This window comes from Protopterus annectens, chromosome 4.part0, assembly GCF_019279795.1.
Source record: "Protopterus annectens isolate FY-2018-M chromosome 4.part0, PAN1.0, whole genome shotgun sequence".
Lineage (NCBI taxonomy): Eukaryota > Metazoa > Chordata > Ceratodontiformes > Protopteridae > Protopterus > Protopterus annectens.
Window position 1 is genome coordinate 840,610,344 of NC_056733.1, and position 26,077 is coordinate 840,636,420.

The following is a 26,077-nucleotide window of genomic DNA, read 5'->3' on the forward strand; positions in this document are numbered from 1 at the left end:
TATATATATATATATATATATATATATATATATATATATATATACACACATATACATAGATATCTTTATTCCGAGTCATCTTACTTGACACTTTTTCTGATGCATTTATTTCTACCTAACATGAATAAATTACTTTTGGTCAACACTACCAGCTACCAGTATTACTCCACAAGCTTTTCTTTTTCTCAGCATTTCAGGCTTTATCAAGTCATTGCATTTACATTTACCTTCATCAGTTTCAAATATAATATCATAGCACTGGTGTAAAAGGGTACAAGGCCTTGTTTCTGCATGGGGGAATGGAAACTTTGTCTTGTGAAGGCTACTATAGATGGTTCTTGTTTTATGGCATCTTTTTGGACCCCTAATATTCTCACAGATTATACTAAGTATGCCAGTGTTGTATTAAACTGATTTTATAAGGTGCGTCAGTGACAGTGTTCACGTGAGCAGTATAGAACATGTTAAGAAATTAAAGAAAATCACCTCCACAGTGTTCCTTAAATGGAGATAATGTTACATTCAAAGTAAATTTTTATATGGAAAGTTAAATAGAAGACTTCGAGAAAAACAATCTTTTAGGAAAAATAATCATACTTGCAGAGAAAACTAGAGAGGGTACTAAGGTTCGAGGAGCTTTTTGTGGGCTATGAAAGGCATTGTAGTGCCTTTTACAATGAAACAATAAAAACTAATAAACAATTGATATAAGTAAGTTCATAGAGATGGGAAAATCACCTAAAAGGGACAGGTCGAATAAAAATATCCAGGCAATGGTATACATTCTGTTGTCTGGATTGTTAGAGTAGAACCCCAAATGTACTATTTCTAGATATAACTTAATGCAATCTTGCTTTAAATGGTTAAAGCAATTTAAAGTAAACAAATTCTGACAATTAGAATGTGCTACTGTCCCATAAAATGAGGTTAAAATAAGGAAAGGGGATGGATATACTTAATTACTGTGGCACTCACAATCAGTTTATACATTTGGACAGTGAAATTATAAATACAGTAATATGTTAAATAACAATTTATATGTACTGTTTATAGCACACTGCAGACAATAGTATATCCATGTGCAATGCAGGTATTGTAAAAACCTCACAATAACTTTTAAGGAAGGGTTATGTGCAAATAAAAATGTAATCCCCATACTAGGCTCTTAGTCTAAGAATTCTGCAACTACTGTTTTCTGTGGTCTTTTACGTTACTTTTGCATTGTAATAGTTTCATTACATAGAGAAAGAAAGAAAAGTGTTTCCATTTCTTGATGTGATTTTAAAATTATATTAACAGTCTGTATCTGCTTTAGCTAAGGTTTTTAAACCTATATTAGTAATTCCAGTATATAGTTGCACTGCATGTTGCTGTTTAAGTGGTCTAGCTATTGATATTAAACCTTTGTTTCATTCTTATGTACTTGGTGTATGTCTGGCTAGTTCAGGACTAGTCATTGCATTAAGGCAGCCCCAGACCAATCAACTCCAAACTAAGGGTCTAAAAATTCCAAAGCTGCTGTTTGCTCTGATCTTTTAAACTACTGTTGCATTGTAACAGTTACACTACATAGAAAAATAAAGATAAGTGTCTCCAATTATTGATCTGATTTTAAATTTTAACAGTTTGTATCTTCTTTAGCTAAGGTCTTTAAGCCTATGTTAATAATTCCGATACATGGTTGCACTGCATTTTGCTGTTTAAGTGGCCTAACTGTTGGTATTACACCTTAGTTTTATTCTTATGTATTAAGTGCATGTCAGGCTAGTTCTGGACTAGTCTTTACATTAAGGCAGTTTCAGGCCAGTTACTTCAGAGCTAAGGGTGTTTTTCTTTCCCACCCACTCTGTTGTAGTTGTAGTCTTAAACTCAGTGTATCTGTTATTGTCTGCCCATATGATAATTTGACAATATAATTCCTACCCTCTTCCTGTCTATTGGCTGTTGACAATACACACATAAGTATCATTTTGCAAAGTCTCTCTGCTTAAACTACTCAACAGGCTAAAAGACCTTTGATAAAATTGTTTAATACTGAATGCACTGATCCTGCTTGCTCTGATTTTTTTTGTTAAATCAGTGACCTTTTTTTTACAATAATTAATTTACTGGTTCTTGTGGGTTGCAGATGAAAGTTTCCCAGCTAGTTGTTTTGTACTGAACTTTATATACTCAGTAGCAAGTTCACCCAAATATTATCCAAAACCCAAACTCCAAGTTACCTTTGCTCCCAGAGTAATTCTTGCCAGTATCATTGTCCAGCACTTGTTATATATGTCCATAAGGCAGTGTCTTTCAAAATAAAAATTGATACCAGAGATCCCTTCCACCCAAGGTACCCTTAGAAATTCTTTAAGACAAGCTACCTAATCCTTAATGATACATTGGTAAGCTTCAAATCCCCAACAAATCCACTTAACTCTACTTGATATACAGAAATGCCTACCACCACACTATACCAGCATGTCAACAGCTGCCTAGATGCAGCTATACCCCATAGAAACAAGTGCGGGGCAAACCCCAGAAACAAACCCACATGGTGGAACCACAATATCAACAAGCTTTATAATAAACATAAATTTGACTGAAAGTAAGAACAGTAACACCAAGAATGTTAGGGTCTTTGTCATTGATTAAAATAAACAATCCAGGTGCTTCATAAAATCCACCAAAGCTAAGTTTGATGCTAAAGCAGCTAACCAAGCCAAAGAAAATTACAACACTTTTTTTGCTATGGTCATAATCTCAAAAGCACAATGCAGCAATGTGCTGAGCTGATTGTGAACAATGTTACCTGTACCAAGGCTGAAGATACCAAACCTCTAACTTTACCCATCTCTCTCCTCTGTCTGTCCTTCAAGATATGCCTGAAACTGGCTCACCTCCAGCAATCACACAACACCATTTCCTAAAATTGTTATCAAAAAGCAAAAAATACTGCATCTGTTGGTTTCAGCAATACCTCTGGATGCATGTTAAATAGTATGAAGCTGGATTTAGTCACACCCCTAACAACACTGTTCACTCTCAGCCTTCAAACAGGTTTGTACCAAGTAAATGGAGAACAGCTACAGTCATTCCTCTACATAAGGGAAGACTTTCTATAGACCCATGCAATTACAGATCCATAGGTTTGACCAGCATCATATAGAAAGTCATGGAAAGATTTATCATGGAACTAATCAATCAGGACGTGCAGAACTGCCAGACACTAGACCTGTCTTAGTTTGGATTCATAAAAGGCAGGTAATGCTTACTCAACCTGGTGGATTTTTTTTTAAAAGGTTACCAGAGCAATGGAAGAAGGTAAGGCAGTACACAGTGTATACCTCTGCATGGCCAAAGCTTTTGACACAACTCCCTGCTCAGGCATATTAGAAAAGCTAAATAAACTGGTAATAAACCCCTATGTTACCTTCTGGATTGTCAACTGGCTTATATATATATATATATATATATATATATATATATATATATATATAGGTGTATATATATATATATATATATATATATATATATATATATATATATATAGATATATAGATATAAATGCAGGAAATCAAAATAGGAGAATTTACCTCCAACAAGAAACCAATCACCAGTGGAGACCCCCAGGGTTTTGCTGGGACATCTCCTGTTTAGCATTTACTTTCCTGAAGTAAAAACAAGCTGACTAAGGTTGCAGGAAAGGGAAACACATTTTATTATACTAACTGTTCTTAAAAGCTGAAAATATTAGCTTTAAATGTGAACAGTATGAAAAATCTTAAAAGGAGAATAGGTATATTACAATGGTGTGCTGCAGTAGAGAATAGGTATATTACAATGGCGTGCTGCAGTAGAGAATAGGTATATTACAATGGTGTGCTGCAGTAGAGAATAGGTATATTACAATGGTGTGCTACAGTAGATGCACATATTATTGTTTTAGAAGATGTCAGATTATTAACAGAGGAAGAAAGAACACAAACTGAAAAACTTTGGAATAGTGTGGTAGTTTGGAACATGGGGAAAGAAACATGCTCGGGCATATGTATATTATGTCAAGAAAGCATTAAAATATTAGATGCAACCATAGTGGAACTAGGCCGAACTATGGTAATAGATGTGAGATGGAAAAAATATGTGTATAGAATTATAGCTTTATATGCATATGTAACAAAAAAGAAAGAGAAATCATGTTTAAAAATATTCTTGAATATGTTTGTGTAAATATGGACATTATAGTGGTGAGTGATTTTAATTGTAATTTAAGGAAAAATAAGAGCAATTGTGATGTTAAAATGGCTAAAGAGATTATGAAAAGTGGAAAGGTAAGTGTATGGGAGAATAACTATTGGACCTATAAAAGAAATGAAATTAGAACAGAAATTGACTATTTTTTTTAATATCTGATAGCTTAAAAGTTATAAAAAAAGAATTAAATATGCTGGATTTTTAGATCATGTGGCAATATGGGTTAAAGTACGGGAGAATGAAGAATATATAAGAATAGGGAAAGGAATAAAGAGAATTATTGAAAATGAATTAGATTTACAAGAGAAAAAAGAACTTGTGGAATTATGGAAAAAAATCATACGACTATGGAGGAGTTTTATGAGAACTAGACTGCTTGTTGGCTTAATTTTAAAGAAAAATATAAAAAAGTATGTTTAGAATGTATAAGGAAGAATAGAAGAAAAGAAAAAGAGAGATATAACAAGAAACATTTAAAGACTTATTAGAGAAGAAAAATTCCTTTATGAAAAAGAGGGAAAAATGTATAAAATTAATAAAATTAAAATTAATAATTTGTTATATAAGCAAAAGTATTGTTTACAAGAAAAGAAAGAAGAGGTAGCACCATATTTGAGAAAAATAATAAAAGAAGGAAAAATAACAGAATTAAAAAATAAGGAAGGTAAGCAAATAAGACAGTAAGAAGGAAGAAATTAAATAATTAAAAAATATGTATTGGAATTATTTATTAAGGGAGAAGAAAACATAAAACAAATTTATAAAGGTGAAAAATCAAATAAGGAAGATAATGAGTATTTAGAACAAAAAGTAACCATGAAAGAATTGAATGAAATTCTAAAAGATCTTAACATGAATTCTGCAACAGAACTGGATGGAATTGAATAAGGTATATATGAAGAAATGAAAGAGTGACAAAAAGTAATTTTTATAGAAGTTATGAATGAATGAATGAATGAATGGTTAAAAACTGGAATTAAAGAGAAAGAGATATGTACAAGAGTTGTAAAATTTATATTTAAAAAGGAAATAAAGAGGAGATAAAATATTGGAGACCTATAACATTGAATAATGCAGATTATAAATGTTTTTATGAAAATAATAACAAAAAGGTTACAGAAAAATGGATATAATATATGACCAAATATATCTGGAAGAAAAGGAAAAGGAAGTCAAGAGGTATTATGGATAATAAGAGAAATAGTTGATATCATAAATAAAAATGTAGAAGCAAAGATTATGATAGGGGATATAGGTAAAGCTTATAATATTCAATATAAATCATTATGGGGGATTTTGCAGAAATATAATGTAAGTAAAACTATTACAAGTAATAAAATCTGTTTATGAAAGGAACTATGTGAAACTATAAGTAAATGGCTGGATTGGGGGAAGAAATAAAAATAGAGTTTGGAATAAAGCAGGGCTGCCCAGCTAGTAGTGTAATTTTCTTATTAGTTATGAATGTTATAAGATGTTAAGATGGTGGCACCTGTTATGGCAGTGGCCTCTCCAGTTGCAATGTACTTTTGTGTTTTTTTGTGTTGATTTTTCTTCTTTTTTTGTATGTTGTGGTTTGCTGGTTGGTCTGTTTGACCTGGCAAGTGCTGTGGTGTCATGTCATGTTCAGTTTGTGACATCGTTGGACTGAATGCAACAAAAAAGAAAGCTTTGGGCCTCAGTGATGAAGTTGTGCAAGTGCATGGTGTGGAGGAAAGAAAGTGGAGATGATTTGACAGCCAGGTTTGATTTAGGGGACTGGATTTGTTGTTTGCCTGAGAGATCTGGGTTTGATTGTAGGCTGCTAATGGTATTTGCAATGGAGTGATGTCAGTGGCAGTGTGGATGGTTGGTCTGTTGGTGGGTTGCTGTGCTGGCTGAGGATGTTCAAGCCTTCAGATGGTGGCAGTTGCTCCAGACACAGTGGCAGATGCCCGATTTTTGTCTGCCAAGCTTCTGCTTGCATCGTATGTGGATCTGTGCTGCTGATGGGGACCAGATTGGACTTAGGATATGCTGATGTTGGAGAGGGAGTTGGCGGTGATGTAGGTGGACTGGACTGGACTGCCGGAGATCACTGTTGATGGAGCTGTGTGCTTTTTGTGCATTCACTTGTAACTGTTGCCACTGATGTTTGTGTATGTTTTTTTGTTTCTGTGTTCATAGGTTCATAGGTAGGTACTAGGCTATCAGCCCTGGGGCCTATACAAGCCCAGCCACAAATGTACTCTGGCTTTTGCCACCCAAGAAAATTATTTTCCTGTGCCACTGTCGAGCAGAGCCACAGAGGTGATCCCCGGGGTGAATTTCCCATTTCCCATCCAATCATCAAGATTTTTCTTGAAGAGTGCTAATAAGGAGCTTTGTTTGATATAGATAGGTAGTTTATTCCAGAGTATGGGAAGTCTCTGGGACAGGAATCTATCCCTCTGGCATGTTCTGTTTATTTTTTTCTGATTTGTACATTTGCTTTTAGAACTAGAATTTCGTTCAGCTGTGCATTGTATATGGTCTGAATGATAATAAAGTTACTTTTGAACTTTAATAGTGAAGGAAATTAATAAAATGTCATGTAATGGTGGGTACAAAATGATGAAGGAAGTGCAATTGCTAATAATGTATAATTATGCAGATGATATTGTATTAATTGTTAAAAATAAAGTATGGATAGAAAAAGAAAATGAAAAATTAAGTATAAATTTAAAAAATTGGTTTAAGTATAAATAAGGAGAAAAGTAAAGGATTTGGTTTTGATGGTATGATAGGAGGTGCTGAATTCAATGAAAAATATATAAATATATTAGGGATAACATTTGGAAGGAATGAACACAGACAACAGCAATGGGATAATGTACTCAAAAAAGTAAAGGATATGACTAATTTTTGGAAATCATATAGATTTTCATATAGAAAAAAAACACACTTGTTGAACACCATGGTATAAGGAAAAATTGCTTATGTTGCTAACATTTATATGATTCCTATTAAGTATGAAAAGGAATTAATGATGATTATATTCTCTTTTATAATGGCCTCTAGACTGAACCAAGTCAAAAGAGGAATTCTGTATATGAAAGAAGAGCAAGGAGGTTTGGGTTTAATAATCCCAATAGTACATGTAACATCTTTAATTTTATATAAGGTATTAAAAGGAATTATGAAGGAAAATAAAAACTTGATAGAAATGATACTATATTATAAATACAAGAATTGTGGGAAGAAATGGAATTTAAAAATGAAGTAAAAACATTGTAAATGAAGAAATGAAAGAATACCAAAACAAAATTGTGTTATGGAAAATAAAAAAAGAATATATGTGAGAAAAATAGAAAGGAATGGTATTTAAGTATTATGAAAGCATTTTATTGTATTGATCCATGGAAAGATTTAGAAATAGATAAGAAAAAAGCCATAATGATGAGATATCATAACTAGAAAAAGATTAAAGAATGTAATGATTTTCTTATGGAGATTGTCTATTAGAAAACTCTTGGTTAAGGCAAATATACCATACAAAAAAGCAATATAGAATATGTAATAAGTGTGGAGAGTTTGACTACTGAGCATTTGTTTTTGAAATGTAAATGAGTTAGTAATTTGCAGAAAGAAATATGTAAAGATAATAGGGTGAAAAATTTGTTAAAATTTGAACAAATAAATATGGACATAATCAAATTTGGTTATTATGGTGCACATAAACATGAAGAAGTGAAGAAAATGGACAGAGTAATATTTTATGCTTCATGGACTATATAGAATGAGAGACTAAATGAAATGCAATATGATAGAAAATAGACTTTGACAAAAATTTTGAAAAAAAATAATGTTTTGGTTATGGATAAAAGAGTGGGGGGCTGCTTAAATTGAAGTGTATAATGTATGGAGATTTGTAAATAGATGTAAATAATGTAAATATGTAAATATGTAAAAAGTATGCAATATATATATATATATATATATATCTATATATATATATATATATATATATATATATATATATATATATCTCAATAAAAAAACCCTACTTGTTAGGAGAGCACTTGTTCTGATCCTATCCTAGTGTAGTGGTGGCTGGAAGAACAATGCTCAAAAAGATCTAGGATGGTAGATGGCGCAGAGGTGATAGCCATTGCAGTGTTTGAGGATTTACAGGATTCAGAGGAGCTGTTTCAGCAAAATTTGCTTGTTTCATTGGAAGCAAATATTCAAAATGATAATGGATGTTTTATTGCAACCCTTCATTTGGGATAATTTACTGGTGACATTGGAGTAAAGACTCATGAGGAAAGAGCTTTTAATCTTTTTCATAGAGATATTTTGTGACTTTATCTTTGAGATTGGGTCTGTTATTGAAAGTTTTAGGGCGAGTATGAAAAGAAAAAAACTGTAATCTATGGAATTCATATGGAACTCATGTGGGGTTGAAGCATTTCATAGAGAAACAAAAAAGAAAATAAATGTTCCAGTTTGTACTGAAGTTGAAAGCGGGACTTTAAAGAGACATTTAAGCAAACTTGTTAAATATGTTATGGACTTTAATGAAGTTTATGATAATCGAATGGATGGGACTGTCACATTGTAATGAAAATAGAGAACAGAATTGTTCATATCACTAGTATGATAAATGTAGAAGATAACAGAAGTACTGAAAACTATTGGGGACAACCTAAAACATGTTTTTTTTCTGTGGAGAAGATAATCATTTGATAAGTAACTGTTATAGGTGGAAATATTATATTTGTAAGGAAACAGATTACAAAGCAAAAAGTATGAACTGAAATGTTATAAATGTAACAAAATTGGACATTTACTGGATGAATTCTAATCTAGAGAAAATGATGAGGATGAAGAAAATAAAAGTGAGCACAGTATACAGGAAGAAGAAATGGTCTCAGTAGAGGGAAGATAATATGTAAGGAAGCAGGATTAGGGTAAAAATAAAGATAAGGATAAATAGAAAAATGAAACTGAAGATATTATAGAAGGTTCTGAAATAAGTGATGAGGAAGCTATAAATTGGAAAAGATAAAAAAATCTGTTGGCTAAAGAGTAAGACAGAAAAAGAAAGTTTAAAGGAATAAGTGTAAAAGAGCAAAAGAAAGGAAATGGATAATGCAAATTAGATAAATACTTCAAATTTACATAAGTTCTGGTATGCTGCAACATAGAAATAATGATGATTTTAAAGTTCTTCCAGTAAATGCAAATAGTATTAAAATATAAATAGAAGAGTAGTCATCCTAAATTGGTGTAGTAAATGTGAACTAGATGTAAAAACATTGGAAAACATAAGATACTTAACACAGGAAGAGAGAAATTACAAACAAGGAAACTTTGGGGAGGAGATACAATACGGAGCCTAGGAAAATAACTATGTTCTGGCATAGTTGTACTTTATAGGAAGTCATTGAAAATACTGAATATAACATTAGCAATAATGGGAAGATTAACTATTGTAGACCTGAGATGGCACAAGCAGGTGTATAGAATTATAGCACTGTATGCCTATGTTACAAGTAAAGAAAGAAAACATTTATTTAATAAAATTTCGATTATGAAGTAATTAATGTAAGTATAATATATTGGAAATTTTAATTGTGATTTGAGAAAAAAAAAAGAAGAGAGGAAATGATTTTTAGGAAAAGTTTCAAAGTTATAAAATGTGTCAATTTAAAGATTTGGAATAATTATTTGTGGACATAGTCAAGTTGTATATAAGACTGAAATAGATATTTTATTGTATCACAAGGTTTAAATACTGCTGAGGTAGAGACACTTGCAATAGGTTTTTCAGGTTATTCAGCCATATGGATAAAGATTTAGTAAAATACGGAATATATCAGATTGTGGAAAGGAATAAAAAGAATAAATGAGAATGTATGGGTTGAAATGGAAATAAAATAAGTATGCAGTTATGGAGAGATCACATTTCTCCAAGAATATGTTATAAAAACTGGTCCAAATGGTGGCTAGCTTTTAAAGAAAAAATATACATTTTTTTTCAGAATGGCAGACAGATGTAAGTGGAAAATACAAATTATAAAACAAGGTATATAAATGTTTTAATTATTTGGAAAGGAAAGATTGAGAATATGTGATAGAATGTAAATTTCATGAAAAGAATCAAGAGAAAATGAAAGAATTATTACTTAAGAAAATATATTGCTTACATGGTAAAAGAGAAGAGGTATCAGCTTATTTGAGTAACATAGTTAGAATTCTAGCATAATGAGAGAAATCAAAGATGACAGAGAGGTAAGAGAGTCTCAGGAGCAAATTATGAATATTGTTACAAATTATGTAAAGAAAATGTTTCAAGATAGAAAGAAAGTACAAAAAAGAATGGCATATTAAACAATTAAAACAACAACAAAAATAAAGCATTGGAAAATGAGGTTTCCTTATGTGAATTAGATAAGGTACTCAGTCAAGTTAATTTACAGTTGGCTTCAGGACCAAATGGAGTATGATAATTTTATAAGAATGTTATGGATTTATGGAAAAAAAAAACACTTGTTAAAAGTTATGAATGACTGACTTAATGAAGGTTTTATATATAAAAATGCATGCAGTGGTATACTTCAATTTGTATGGAAAATGAAGATAAAAATAAAACTGAAAATTGGACAATAGTATTATTAAACAGTGCATATTATATGATTTTTATGAAAATAATTCTGAAGAGAATGGAAAATTAAATTAAATGTATCATGGAAGATAGTATATATAGTTTAAGAGGAAAATTATGTCTGGAATTGATATTAACAGCAAGTTTATAAGAGCAATATTTAAAATACAATAATATAAACACCTTTTTTATCAAACAGATTAAATTTAACCATAGGTGCATGGGTTTGCCCATTGCTTAGCTACGCATACTGTAGCTTAAATGGTACAAGAAGATAAATATCAAGATACATGTAAATGAAGCAGTACTGCAATAGTGATATGATAAACAGAACAGAAGAAACCAAAATTATGATAGCAGATTTCAATAAAGCACTTGATAAAGTATAACATGAACTTCTGTGGAGAAGTATGGAAGACTATTGCAATATTTAGAAAATTAAGAATGTGTGTTATTCTGCATATGATAAAAATAAAGTAAAACTTTTAATGGATAGATGGTTAAGCAAATAAATAGATATAAAGACTAGCATAAATCAGGGATATCCTATGAGTAGCATATTATTTGCATTAGTCATGAATGTACTACTTAGAGATGCAAATTTGCATATGAAACGTGCTACTTATATTACTAATGAATGGATAAAAATTCCAGTTATGTCTACTTCTGCATATGAAATTATATTAATTATGGGAAACAAATTCTGGATAAAAGAAGTAATATATTATGTACATCAATGTTTAAACATAAGAGGTTTGACTTTAAAAAACAAAGGACTAAGTGATATAGTAAAGATAGGAGAAATATCTTTTTTGGTGAAATTAATTTCTGTGTTAGGAATGAGGTTTGGGGTAAAACTATACAATGGAATAAGATACATGAAATAAAGGAGCTTTGCTGTTTTTTGTTTTAAAAAAACATACAAGCTGTCATTTAATGAAACAAAGTTTATTTGATTAATTCAGTTATGCTGGAAAAAGATTGAATATTTAGCAAGAGTCTATCCCCCGGATTCAGTAAACTGCCATAGATTTTTCCTGCATGGAAGTGACCGTTTAGGTGTGCTGCTCAGCTCCTAAATGGAGACAGAGCATGGATGAGTGCAGGGGGCATGTCTGAGAGCAGAGCTCTCACAATATACATGTCCCTGCAGTCAAGAACTGCCATTTGGCACTTACAATGAGCGAGACCGTTCATGGGGGTTGCATACCCCCAACAGCATAGATCAATGCAAGAATGTCCAGATATGTGGCTCATACATCTGGCCTGTCCCTCATTTACCCTGCCAAACCACTGGGATGATCTCATCTGAAATAATGGCAAACATATGAGTGTCAGACATCAAAACCATCAGAAAATGTACATAAAAACAAATCCCATTACCCTAGCAACACCCCCCAAGTTTATAAGAGCAATATTTAAAATACAATAATATAAACACCTTTTTTTTTATCAAACAGATTAAATTTAACGATAGGTGCATGGGTTTGCCCATTGCTTGGGATGTGTTGACTATTACTAACCCACATATGCTGCAAAATTGAAACACCATAGCACGTTTGGGATGGCCGCTCCCAGTGGACCCGTCTCTCCCACCTCATCTGGCCATGGCACTGAGCACCAGCACATCTGCGGCCCACCCCAGGACCTCCTCGTCCGATGGTCCTGCACCACCATTGGGTGGAACCACCTTAGAGGATGGGGCTCATGCCCCCTGGGAGTGGGCACAGATAGGATACTGTCACCCGTCGTCAGGTCCGGGGTCTGGTGTGTAGCGAGCTTCTCATGGAGTTTGGAGATCTGCTATGCCAGCTTGAAGGCCGTGTGGCACAACTAGAGGGTCAGCCAGCCCTTCTTACTCAGCCTCCAGCACGCCCCTCCCCATCCAAAGTGTTTACCTCCCACATGTGTCATATACCACTCCTGTATGCTGTCTTGTCTGTATTATCTGTTATCCTACCCAGCCTACCTCCCCAAATATACCTACTATCCCTTCCCAACATCCTACTCTCACCTCAAAAAAAAGGGCAATCTGTTCCCCCAAAACAATCTCGACCTATACATAGCTGTCCATTTCGCACATTTGTCCACTGGACACATGTAATCTGATCTAATTGACTTCACAACATATTATTGTTGTCCTCACCCCTCTCTCAGGGGTATGAGTGTCCAAATCTACCTCCAAATCAATGTATATGCACAGCTGTTGCTGTAGAAGAAATGAGCAGCTATGGACCTTACCAACACCCATCCTGCACATCCTCAGCTATTTTCCCTACTGTCTTTCCCTCTTTGTGTCCCTTTTTCATCACTTTCCTATCAACTCTTTTTCATTTCTTTTAAAGAAATTAGCACGGGGTAAGTGGGAGTAAGCACTTTTAAGCAGCAGTAAGTGGGTTTAAGCTTGTTTGTGCGGGGGTAAGCAATGCCTACACAGGCTAAGCAATTGAGAAGCTAAATGAGTTTAAGAAACTCTAACTGGAAGTTAGCAGTGCTTACCTTCCTGCAATCCCGTGCAAACCTGCTTACAACTGCTTAAAAGTGCCTTGATTGCTCTGTATCCAATGGCCCTTGTTCTGCATAGCAACAAAATAAACAGCCTTTGCAAGGCTTAAAGCCAGGACCCTGCACAACATAGCCAAAGGGATTTAACACTAAGCCATGTTAGATATATATAACCCTGATGTTTTCACAAACATATCATCCAGCACAGTCATTCAACGTTTCAGGAAATGTATTTATACATGTAGATGTATATGTGTGTGTGTGTGTGTGTGTGTGTGTATATATATATATATATATATATATATATATATATATATATATATATATATATATATATATGTGTATATATATACATACTATATATATATATATATATATATATATATATACTATATATATATATATATATATATATATATATATATATATATATATATATATATATATATACATGCATACATATGCATACATGTCTACATATATATGTCTATATATATATATATATAGAGAGAGAGAGAGAGAGAGAGAGAGAGAGAGAGAGAGAGAGAGCAATATATATATATATATATATGTAAGCAGATCTATCTATATCCATATATATATATATATATATATATATATATATATATATATATGTGCATATACAGGTATATATGCATATACAGATATATATCTATAGCTATAAAAGAGAACATAACAAATACATATATGACCAAAAGCACTGTTAATGGGGGTGAGGGGGCCCAAGCTAAATACCTCTTTTAAGAATTGATATCATCGCCTCCTCCACAGCCGAACAGATCTGCCCTGCAACACAATACCAACTGTTGCAAGTCCCAAACCCAGGACCCTATACAACATGGCCACAATACGTTAACAGTAATCCATCCCACCTGTATGATGTTGGGATGGTATCAATAACATATCATGCAGTACAGTCTGGCTACCACAGGGAATGTACAATGTGGAAGCAATAAACATTCCAAAGATACATATACTCACACACATATATATGTAGATACATATATATATATATATATATATATATATATATACATATGTACCTACACATACACACACATAAATATGTATAGGAAGATACATATTTAGAGGGTGCACAGCATATTGAACAGCCAGTATTCCTACAGTTGCCATCTTTTCAAATGGACAGTGTATGATTCACTCATACAAAGGTCAATTGTTGCCTGAAACATAAACCCACAAAGAAGTCAAAGAATATGACACCCCACACAGGTTTGCATACATAAGAAATGTTTATTTGTGTACTATTACAGTTGTATATGCCATGTCATATAGCTGTTATGACTTTGAAATACATACTAACTGATTAATACAACTCTCAGTCAGATCATTTTATACAGTAATCTGAAAGCATAACACATGTTGCTGTCCAGGCCAAGGCCTTTGGTAGTACAACAGTAAAGAAAGACTGGGCAGAGGATAACAATCAATCAACAGTAAGTAATGCAGATGTATAGTTCAGCAGCATCAAATTACACTCTGTACTCAACCCTTAGAGGGAAAAGAATTAAGTTGCCAAACTGAAGATGTATCTGTTACATAACAATGCTTAACTGAAAACATCACAATCACACTGACAAACAGAACAGTCTGTTATACACTGAGAAAGTTGCTGGTGTTACAGAATAGTCTGCGACATACCCTTAGTCAAGAATATGAAGTCAGAAACACAAATGGATGTAGCCATGTACTGCACAGACAATGCCAGTGATTTATCTGACAAAAGACTTGTGTAGTGGACAGACAAAATGTAACAGGCACATCTCTGGCCATCATGTGGATAAGCCCACAGTTGAGAGCTATGCAGACATACTGCATTCCATGCTAAACTAGCATGTACACACAAACCCTGTAACACAGGTGCTATACAGTGCATATAACAACACTACTCACACTATCTGTAGGTCTGGAACCTTATACAAATATGTAGCTGACCTGAGTCTGTAAGTCCTCTTGTAAGAGGTATTGCTACGTGCTGTCTGTAACACTGCTGCCCACACATAGGAAGGATGTCCTCCAATACAGGAACGGTAAAGGGACCATGCACACATGATGTAGGGCTTTATAGTAGTGGTTTGACATGGCAGTGGTAATTGGAAATACTACACAGCATGCTGCATGCAGGTAGCAAGTGATGGACACTGATTGATGCAGAGGCCATCACCTGATCATGTGCATCACCTAAAAAAATCCATGCTGTAATCTATTCAAAGGAGCTCAATCCATTTAGTGGAGAGAGACCGAGATAAAGAGCGAGAGAGAAAGAGAGTGAAAGCCAAATAAAAAAAAATACATCCATCCAGCCATCCACACAGCAAAGTATACAGAAGAGACATAATTCCCACAACAGATATGTGAAGTATATTTGCATGTAATTGAATATAGTACTTGATCCATAATAATGGGATAGATGATGTGGAATGATCTATATGTGCCATCAGCTGTTGTTGTAATGATGTCCAGCTGAATAATTGCTATGGACAATAGTGTCTGTCCCTGTGGCAGTGGGCCATAGCTGTCAACTGTGCAGATCAGCACTGACTGACAAGATGTAAGCCATCATAGTCTGTGTTGTGTAATGCAAAACATGTATATTAGTGTGGCCAATAGCTGGTGGTGAAAGTAATGCCATTATGATGGACATGTGGGATCCAGAGCCCACCACTTACAGGACAGTCATGTTAATATGTAATGTAGCATCCAGAAATGCCATAGGTGTGTAATAGGCTTACCTGCAGTCGGTTCCTATATATAACCCTTAATGTTAGGCTGTGTCCACATGTGGCACCTGTCTGTGTTGTAGCAAGAACACTGCAGCTGTGCAGGAAGGAGAGTTACAGAGTGTGGTCCTGATGCCTGAATGCACCATATATATATATATATATATATATATATATATATATATATATATATATATATATATATATATCTATATATATATATATATATATATATATATATATATATATATATATAGATATATAGATATATATACACAACTCATATCTACACACACACACACACACACATATATATATATGTGTGCGTGTGTGTGTGTGTGTGTGTGTGTGTGTGTGTGTGTGTGTGTGTGTGTGTGTGTGTGTTTATGTCTACATATATACAAACACACACACACATACATATATATAAATACATGTCCCCTACTTTTGCATGACAGTGCTGCATGCTATGTGTTATACATATATATATATATATATATATATATATATATATATATATATATATATATATATATATATATATATATATATATATGAATACAGCAGTAAGTGTGTGCAAAATGGATGGTTATGTCAGGTGTGAACCCCATGTGGGAACATATTGCCCTTGTTTGTGAAGGTGGGATTGTGAATTTGGGGAATGATAGCAGGTATATTTATGGAGGTGGGTTGAGTTGGAAGATTGAGAAGACAGCCTACAGGTGCGATATATGACATATGTGGTGGGTAAACACTCTGGATGGGGAGTGTCATCTGTGATGTGGAAGCCCCATGAGCCCCCATATGGAAACAATGGAAACAAGGCCCCTACCCACGACCAGTCACAACATCAGCTTCACGTGCCTTAAGGTGCCTAGGCTGGAGTCTGAGCATGAGCAGCATACAGACTCTGTGAGTGTGTACTGAGGGCCTCAAGGTGCTGTAACACATGTCCTAAGTCTCTGTGGAGCTCCCTATGCACCAGTTCCTGGACCTGACCTCGGGTGACAGGATCATGTTTGTGTGTGCTCCGGGGGGGGCACCATCCTCTGAGGTGGTTCCACCTGAAGGTAGTTCAGGACCAGTAGATGAGGAGGTGCCAGGGTTGGTACCACATGTGATGTGGCCTGGTAACATGGGCAGATGAGGTGGGAGAGGTGGTTCTGCTGCCAACTGTTCCCTAAACATGCTATTGTGTCATGTTATAGAACATATTTGGGTAGTAATAGTCCACACATTCCTGGATCATGTCCAAAAGCATGCATAGATATCCCCAATAACACAAAACAACAGATGTGCAGCAATCACATAGCAAACAGACCACATGCATATATGGAACCATAGTGGGCCTTACAATGGCATGCAGGTGACATTGTCCGTAACAGGCCAGCAATGATAGTCTCCTCACAGGGAACATGGCTACAAACACATAGCACAAAGTGTTGTACAATACAATATATGTCCCAAAGGTAGGTATTCTGTAGACATGCCAATTGAGTTTTGTGATCAGATTGATTGTTGTTGTTGCAGATATGTTTGGGGGGGGAGACAGAGATGTGTATTAAAAACTATGATAACCTTGCTGTATGAAGTCCTCAGACCTGTTTCCATCTTTATGTCTTTCAGGCAAGATATCCCGGGAGAGACTTCCCAGTTATACAGTGGAGGAGAATAAGGTCATCATCACACACCTGGTGCAGCACTACCAGGTGTTGTTTGGCCGAACAGCCCATGAGCAACAGGAGCGGATCGCTCTGTGGAACGATCTTGTCTACAGGGTAAACAATGTCAACCTGTGTAACCTCAGTTACACAGACCTACTTTGCAATTCCCATCGGTGTGCAGTCAGGGGGGCTCAGCTCGCAATGGGGGTTCATGCCATCCAGCCCCCAACACATGTTGAGGAGCTCCTTGCCAGCCTCGGGGCACCTGCCCGCCCGCACAAACAACACATGTCGGAAAGCATAGTGGAGGTGGGTGCTACCCACACAATGGTAGAGGAGCATGCAGGCAAGGCCACAGGACACATCAGTAGACCCTTGTTGCGTATCCATCCACATCTGTACAGTTAGATCATGCATATGTGAGATGACATATATAGTCTGTTGCTGCATAGTAGTAATAAGCAGATGTGCATAATCTGTAGTATTGTGAGCTTGTACTGTTGATGTACTGTAATGCTGCACCCACCCTGTACCAATGCCACAGCTGTGGCTACTGACATCACATCTCTCACACACTTATGTAGGTCCCTCTGGTATACCTCCAAGGCAGCAGGCTGTAGCTGGTAAGTATGGTGTTTGTTCAAGTTTGCCAATACAACAGTCATGTTATGGCTATGATACATTCCATGCACACATTTAACACACCTACCCATAATGCATGCCATACATGTTCACATATTGTTGCTGTTAACTGCACTGCATCACAGTGGTCACCATGATGGTGTATCTGAAGGGTATGTCAGACTCCTGCAATATAACTAACATCCTGTCATTGCAAAATGTGTGCACAGAAATGAACATAATGGTGGGACAAATGGCCTACAGTAGGGACATGTGTGAAACATCACCCTTATACATTGCTATAACAGTGTATATACCAGTATTACAATGGCAACTGTTACAGATCTACACTACGGCATATCACAATATTGCGACCCACAACCCTTACAACCTGCAATGTGGTCCTAACATGAACAATGAGTGTGTAATATGGAATTGTATGTTAGGACAGTAAATATGGGGAATACATACCTTCACAAACACTGGAAGCATATGTGTGCACACACTCCAGACAAAATATAGTGGAAGCAGCTTTTGAGGTACTGACCACATGCATTTGTCATGGAAATGCACCTTACATCAATTACACATCCCCAATGTCACACCAAGAACTAGTCTGCTGTCCAAGACGTTTGGCCATCAAATGTGCCCACTTACCTGAAACAGAGGCAGCCATGGCTTGTACACATCGTATATGCTATGGCGTGGGCCCCATACCCAACATGTAGCATCCAGTAGTTGGACATGTAGCCATACCTCACCATTGCATATAGCATGGAAAACAGTGCAGACAGTCATGTATGTGGCGAGGATGTATGGGACAGGAATAATGTAGAAAATAAACAGATGGCCATCCAAGACAGATGATGCCACATGTAGCAAACCGGTTATGCAGGCTGCCTAGTAACATGCCATAACACTGAGGAGGTTGCAGGAATGTATAGCAAGTACTAGCTGTGCAGTACCAGTGTCAGCAATTGCCTGGACTCTGCAAATGTGTGGCCCATGGGTTAGGGTAATCAGATGTGACAGCTGTACCACAGGAAACATCAGCCAGGCCTCTCTACAGGTAGCGTATGCATAGCAGAAGAGGTCCCCAAAAGGCATGCATTGCAATGCGTATTGGTATACCAAGACCATGTTGGAAACCTACAGACTGTATCACGTAAGATACATGTGCTGCACAACCAACACCTCACCCCACCTCAGGCCCACCATACCCATCTGTATCATGCCAGTGCCAGTGTACACCTGTATGTTTGCCATTCATTAGCTGGGACTAGGCTGTTACATGTGGTGTTCAGTGTTTGGGACACTGCAAACTGACACACGTGTAGGCCATAGTTGTCAAGCATCTGCAAAAAGGCTGAAGGTGGAGAGGGGGTGTCATCATGACACAACAGTTCACTGCAGCAGGGATCCAAAGGATGCTATGAATGGCTGTATCTGCACACAGTCAGGGTCAGGAACTGTGGCAGACATAACCCTGACTCCACAGCAATAGTGATGAAGGTGTTCAAACTCCAAGGGATGTGCACATGAGTTGACCTTGCAATCATGCAGAGTTGGGGGACATGTGTAGGGCAGACTGACCATATACTGGCAAATGCAGATGGCCCATGCTAGTATACCTCTGCCAGGAATAGTGACTGCTGTAGTACACATAACAGTAGGTGCAACAAACAATCATGATAAGGGAGTGTACACATATGCACCCACGAATGGTATGCATCTCAATCAGCATCAGCACAACTAACACATTTGCTTGACACTGCATTTGATTGTACAGGACATATGTCACATATCAGGCTCATGTAATGTTAACATATGCAGTAATGTGGTCCCATGGCATATCAAGGAAGAGGGCGTCATATCAATAAGGGTGTGTACACTCCCCATAGCCATGGTAAGGTTTGACAGTTGTCAGTGTAATTGTATCATATTGGTCATACTTGCACCATTGATGATGGCATCTGTAAATCAGACATCAGGCATTCACAAGTGACATCTGTCCATATATCATCCCAGGTATGAGTTGGACAAACACATAGGGGCTGTGAGCAGCAGAGCAGACATAACTGACACAGTAATACACATTTAACAATGGTGCACACACCTGTGAGGTATGGTGCACAATACATGGCAGGGTGCTGAACAGGTGCACAGCAATACTGTGTACATGGGTACAGTGTTTTCCAGGGGAAGAGGTGCCACCTACTAACACAGCCCATGCATCACACACATGTATACTGTTGCTAGCATGGATTGACTATAGCTGCACTGCATGCTGTTGAGTACAATATGTTATGCATGTTGACAGATGGGTAATGGGAGGTCTGTGGGTAATATTTTCGTGCAACCTCACCTGTAAGTGTGTGTGTTTGGGGGGGGTTATTTTGTCTGTAAGTGCAATCTGTTGGAGTTGAGGGGGGTTGATGCATGTATGATGTGTGTGTGTATGTGTGTGTGTGTTTGTGTGTGTGTCCATGTATGCACATGTGTGATTGTAGGGTTGTTTATACATCTCAACTTCCCTTTGATAGTATAATAAGGTCTGTAGTGTGGAACATGCATTGGGAGGGAAGCTAGAAACCAGGTATACTGTTAAAATTGCAATCAGCAGAAAGGTGAAAGAATACCCACATATGCAGCACTGCAGATGCATTGGGGAATTACTAGACAACACCAGTGAGTGTATCCAAATATTACTGTTGTCCACATAATAAGTTAATAGAGCAACAGATCTTGCATCTACTGAGCAGTAGTTATGTATGACACTCCAGTGTGTGACATTATTGAGTGACTGTAGTAGCTCCTAACATATGGGGGCCATGCTCACGATGTCTGGACAAACCCAGGGTGAACACTGAATGACAGCAGTGAGTCCTTGTAAAACTGACTCTAATCAAGTCAAAGAGGTAATGGAGTAACAGGTCATGTTTTGTGATCACTTGTCTAGGCAATTAGAAGAATGATATGTTAATGATTGACATTAATGAGTGTAAGTTTCCAAGTGTGATGCAGGATGGGGATCTTAAGAGAATAAACTTGGGACAGTCTGCAAACTCAGGGACAGGTAGGTATTATGGTGGAAGGTCAGTGTGTGCGTGTGTGTGTGTGTGTGTGTGTGTGTGTGTGTGTGTGTGTGTGTGTGTGTGTGTGTGTGTGTGTGTGTGTGTGTTCTGTTAAGCAATGACATACAGGTCTTAAAGTGCACTTCTTTTTTTTCCCTCACAGGTGGCGAGGTGGGTCAGGGTCCCTCCTGCATGCAATATGATGATATCCATGCAGACACTGAAAATGATGATAGGTGTGTTGAGGCACAGGCGGGGTTGTCAGAGGCTGAAACTGCGCCATTGTTTGACATCCCTCTGTTATCCACCCAATCCTCACACATAGTCACAGTGCCTATAGATACCCCATCAAAAGTGCCCATAGCAGAGGGACAGTTGGTGGTTGGTGGCAGTGCACAGGACAGTGTGGTATCTATGGCTGCTGTGTCTGGACACAACAGCCATAGCCAGATGTCCGGTAGGGTACCACATAGGCAGATGTAAAGGGGTGCTCATGTGAGGGCTGCTGGTCATCATGCCTCTGGCAGAATTGCCACATCTGGTACCACCAGACGCATGTTTCAGGCTGTCATGGAGGTGCAGGCACATATGGAACAGTACACCAGACAGGGTCTGAGGCTGCAGAGGGCTGCTTTTTCAGCTGTATGTGACAACATCCGTTATCTTGCAGGTGCCCACAGTTATTATTCAGAGGCCATGGATAGATGGTGGGATGAGATGGTGGGCCTCCACGACCATGGATTGTTGTGCTAGAGCATGTGGTGGGAGTGGTGCTATGGCCACATAGACATAGGCCAGCAACACCATCTGGAGGTCAATGTGGACATGCAAGGACACCAAGCCGCTCCCATAGTGGTAGTATCAGCCCCAGCACTGCAAGGGGGCACTGTCCACACCACTCCACACCACAGCAGGCCATGTGCATGTGACCCTGGTCAGTCCCAGAAGGGACCTGGTTCCAGTGGACATATGTCATCATCAGGGGAGAGTAGCATAATGAGGCTTGTACCTGGATGTGCCTGTGGAACCCCTGGCATGCACAATTCTTGTGTCCATGGCCGGAGGCAGTGAACTGCACACCCTGCCAGGTATGGTCTGCAGCTGTCCAACAAACACCTGTATAGGGCAGCCACATGGCAGAACTGTGTGCATGCATACTCACACACAATACAAACACACATAGGGCAACCCCATACCTACACACACCACATCACCATGGCCATATCAGTAATTAAAACCCCTCACTCACACACATGGTGTCAAATGTATGGCCCAGCCTAGGTCTCTGGCAAACCAACAACACACCCTGTGCATATGATTATACCTGTGCCACATCCCTGTCATCCATAACATCGATGCAAGGACAGGCTAATATTGTTCTGATGCACATGGTGACTGTACTACAGTGTACCAATGTACTGTTGTGTAACATGTTGTCAGCAGTAACGTTTAATGCTTATGTGTCAAGTATTGTAGCTGTCCAACCATGATGCATTATAGCTGTTAGTAACACTGAGTGACTGTGGTCTCCATAATGTTATCTATTTGTGTTATAGGTGTCCATGTATCAGCAGGAGGATGGTGTGCTGTCATATCTCACAAGGGGTATGGCACTGTGGTGACACCTTGGCTGTGCCATATCCTGGGTACAGGTGAACACGTCACAGGTCTGTATAACAGTCACTGCCTGTGCCACATGGCCGATAGGTCTGGGAGTGATGTATACAGGTGAGTGCATGGTGGCTGCTGTCAGCAGCCCTTCTACAGTGGACAATCGTAGTTTTACTGGGTGGTGCACACCGCATGTTTGTGTATAACACACACAAAGGCCTAGGTGTTGATGCACTATATACTGTACACATGGATGTATGTACCTGTGCAAGGAACCCATTGTAGCCTATGTAATATCGCCAACCCAGACTACACAGATCAACACATTGTGGAATAAGCAGTCTGCTAGTTTAATGTCATTGATGATGATACCGGCAGGGTATATGTCCCCTTCTCCAATGTAGTGCAATCCCTCAACATGGTAAACATATGTGTGCTGTTGTGGGTGGCACACCCCTACCCTTTGGAGGGTGAGAGGTGCTGTAGAACCACAGTTAGTGTGATAGACAAATACCTAACCTGTTAACATGAACTGTACAGTATTATGGCCAGCTACACGGGGAGATACATTCAATATTAACCACAATGATGTTGGCTGTGTCCACAGCAGCCACACCCAGCTATATATACCAACCCCGGTATTGCTGCACACCTCTACAGTGGGGAAGAGGCCATTTACACAGCTAACAGTAATTGTAATGGAATGTATGTCCACAGGATGATACCTGTGACATGGTAGCATATACCACGCAGTTCTTGGACAGATGATTTCCTGGGACATGTATATTCTGCAACCTGAAGTAGATCCCTCCACATACATGCACATTCTTACTTGGCAACACTGGGACTAGACCCCTACTTAGGTATGTAGTGCTACTGATGTGTGTGTGGCTTTAATTGCACACACCACACAGCTTTTAGAATGAGGTGTGTTCCAGGCTACATGTTACATGCAGAATATCCCCAGGCATGTACAGTATGGTAATGGGGGATGTAATGGTTGTATATGGACAATACATAGTGTGACATACCATCATATACACACTGACAAACATATAACAGTCAGACACACATCCGAGAGACCTGGGCCTATCAGTGCTAACTACCTTGTCAGTGTGTCCAATGTGTTACAGGTAGGTTGCAGACAGCACATGCATAACTGGGCTAGATAGTGCTATCAGTTACCTGTATGGTTGATGGTGACAGTGGTCACCATACAGTGGTACATGGGACATGTACCAGGGGTACCATGGTGTAATGACAGTAAACCCAGCACCCACTTCCCACTGTGGATATTGTATGCACTGGAACCCATGATGACACTCTTACATACTCACCATCACACATTGACCAGGACTGCAATACAACCCCTTGTCCATCCCAAGAGTGCTACTACAGGGATATGCATCTAATGCACATGCCACAGGCATAGTAGGGTGATGCATTGTCATGCCTCTCCAATGGGCAGCAACATCACTATCCCTAATACTGTGTGGCAGTGCATATTGTAATAGGAGTATATGGCCTCGGAATGCTGTACCCTACATATATACACACATGCACACATACACACACTTGCCAGAACTCAGTGGGTATCCCATGCCTATCAACCCAGTGTTGTGCTAGTACTGCAAGGCCCAGGTTGCCCTTAGGGAGATGAGTGTAAAAGGTACAGGTAATGCCCGGTATAGCAGCAGCCACATCTAACTATGGCAATGGGTAGTGTGGTGGGTGTGAAGGGCCTCAGGGTATTCCCAACTATAGGTCTACTAACACACATACACTGATATTCTCAGTAATGCACACATACACATTTGTCAGTACTGGGGTGCATCTGTGCATGTGTTCATAGGTGTGTACCAGGCTATTGTCGATCGAGAGATGGGAAGTGTAGGGGATGTGTGTACAGTGGTATCATGCCACCTGCCATGTGCCAGCAGAAAATCTATCAACAGACACTACTGTGGTGACCCTCAGGTGAGAGTGACATGCATCAGCCAATCCTCTGGGTGCCTCCTGCAGAAGTCCGGTGAGGTGCTCCAGTTAACATGTATGCAACATGTATTACATAACATGGTTAGTGTCTGTCTTGGAGACCTGTACCCAAGCATGTTCTGTTGTCTGTGGTAGTGTAGTTGAGGTATCCATAGCATGTGGTGCATACAGGGTGTTGAGTCATATCTGTGCCATTTATAACACAGCTGGGCAGACATGTCAGTGTCAGTCAAGCATAGATTGCCTGTACATATCCAAGATGGATACCTGACAACTACACATCTGTACAGGGACTGACAGACATCAGCTCACCAACTAGCTATGCAGTCTGACACTGATAGGTATACCATTACAACATGATTGCAGCCCTCACTGACATCTGCTATACAGACAGTACTCTACAGTTATTTTCTACATGTCAGATCATTATCCAGTAGGAAATATATAATGTGACACAGCTCACACACCAGGAACACGGCAGTGAGGACTCAGAGTCCATGTATGCATGCAGGGGTGTTTGCTTCCATTGCTATAATTAGCAATCTACTCTTGCTTGAGAAAGCACTGCCAACAGTAGCAATGTAATGATACACTACATGCCAGTGAGACTGCATATAACTTGGGATACTACCCTTGTATGCAACAAATTCACATGGATAAGAGTGTTGTACAAGCCATATATACTCAAGTGTCCCAGACAGGAGACTCACACCCCTTGCTACTGTAATGACAGCACACAGATGCATGTTATGTACATGGCATTACATACACTTATTACATATGTCATTACCCTGCTATGTTATCAGACTGGGATGTGAGCACTGGTTACCAGGGCTGAGCCATGCTTACCAGGTGTCAGCATTGCTTCAATATAACAGCTAAGCACATTTGTGCACTTGCAAGTGAAGCCTACACAGTGTAAGCTCATACCTTAGCACTGCTTAGCTTCGCGCAAACCCATGCAAACATGCTTTAAGCTGC

At 38.0% G+C, this 26,077-nt stretch overlaps 1 protein-coding gene across 1 annotated transcript in view; it reads left to right on the plus strand.

Annotated features, from left to right (window-relative positions):
• The first annotated feature begins 10,480 nt into the window (after positions 1 to 10,480).
• Positions 10,481 to 26,077, plus strand: part of LOC122800352 (septin-5-like) — a 153,272-nt gene continuing 137,675 nt past the window's right edge. Inside the window, exon 1 of the mRNA XM_044069801.1 lies at positions 10,481 to 10,491. Within this exon, the coding sequence (XP_043925736.1) occupies positions 10,481 to 10,491 (11 nt within the window). The remainder of the gene's footprint in view (positions 10,492 to 26,077) is intronic.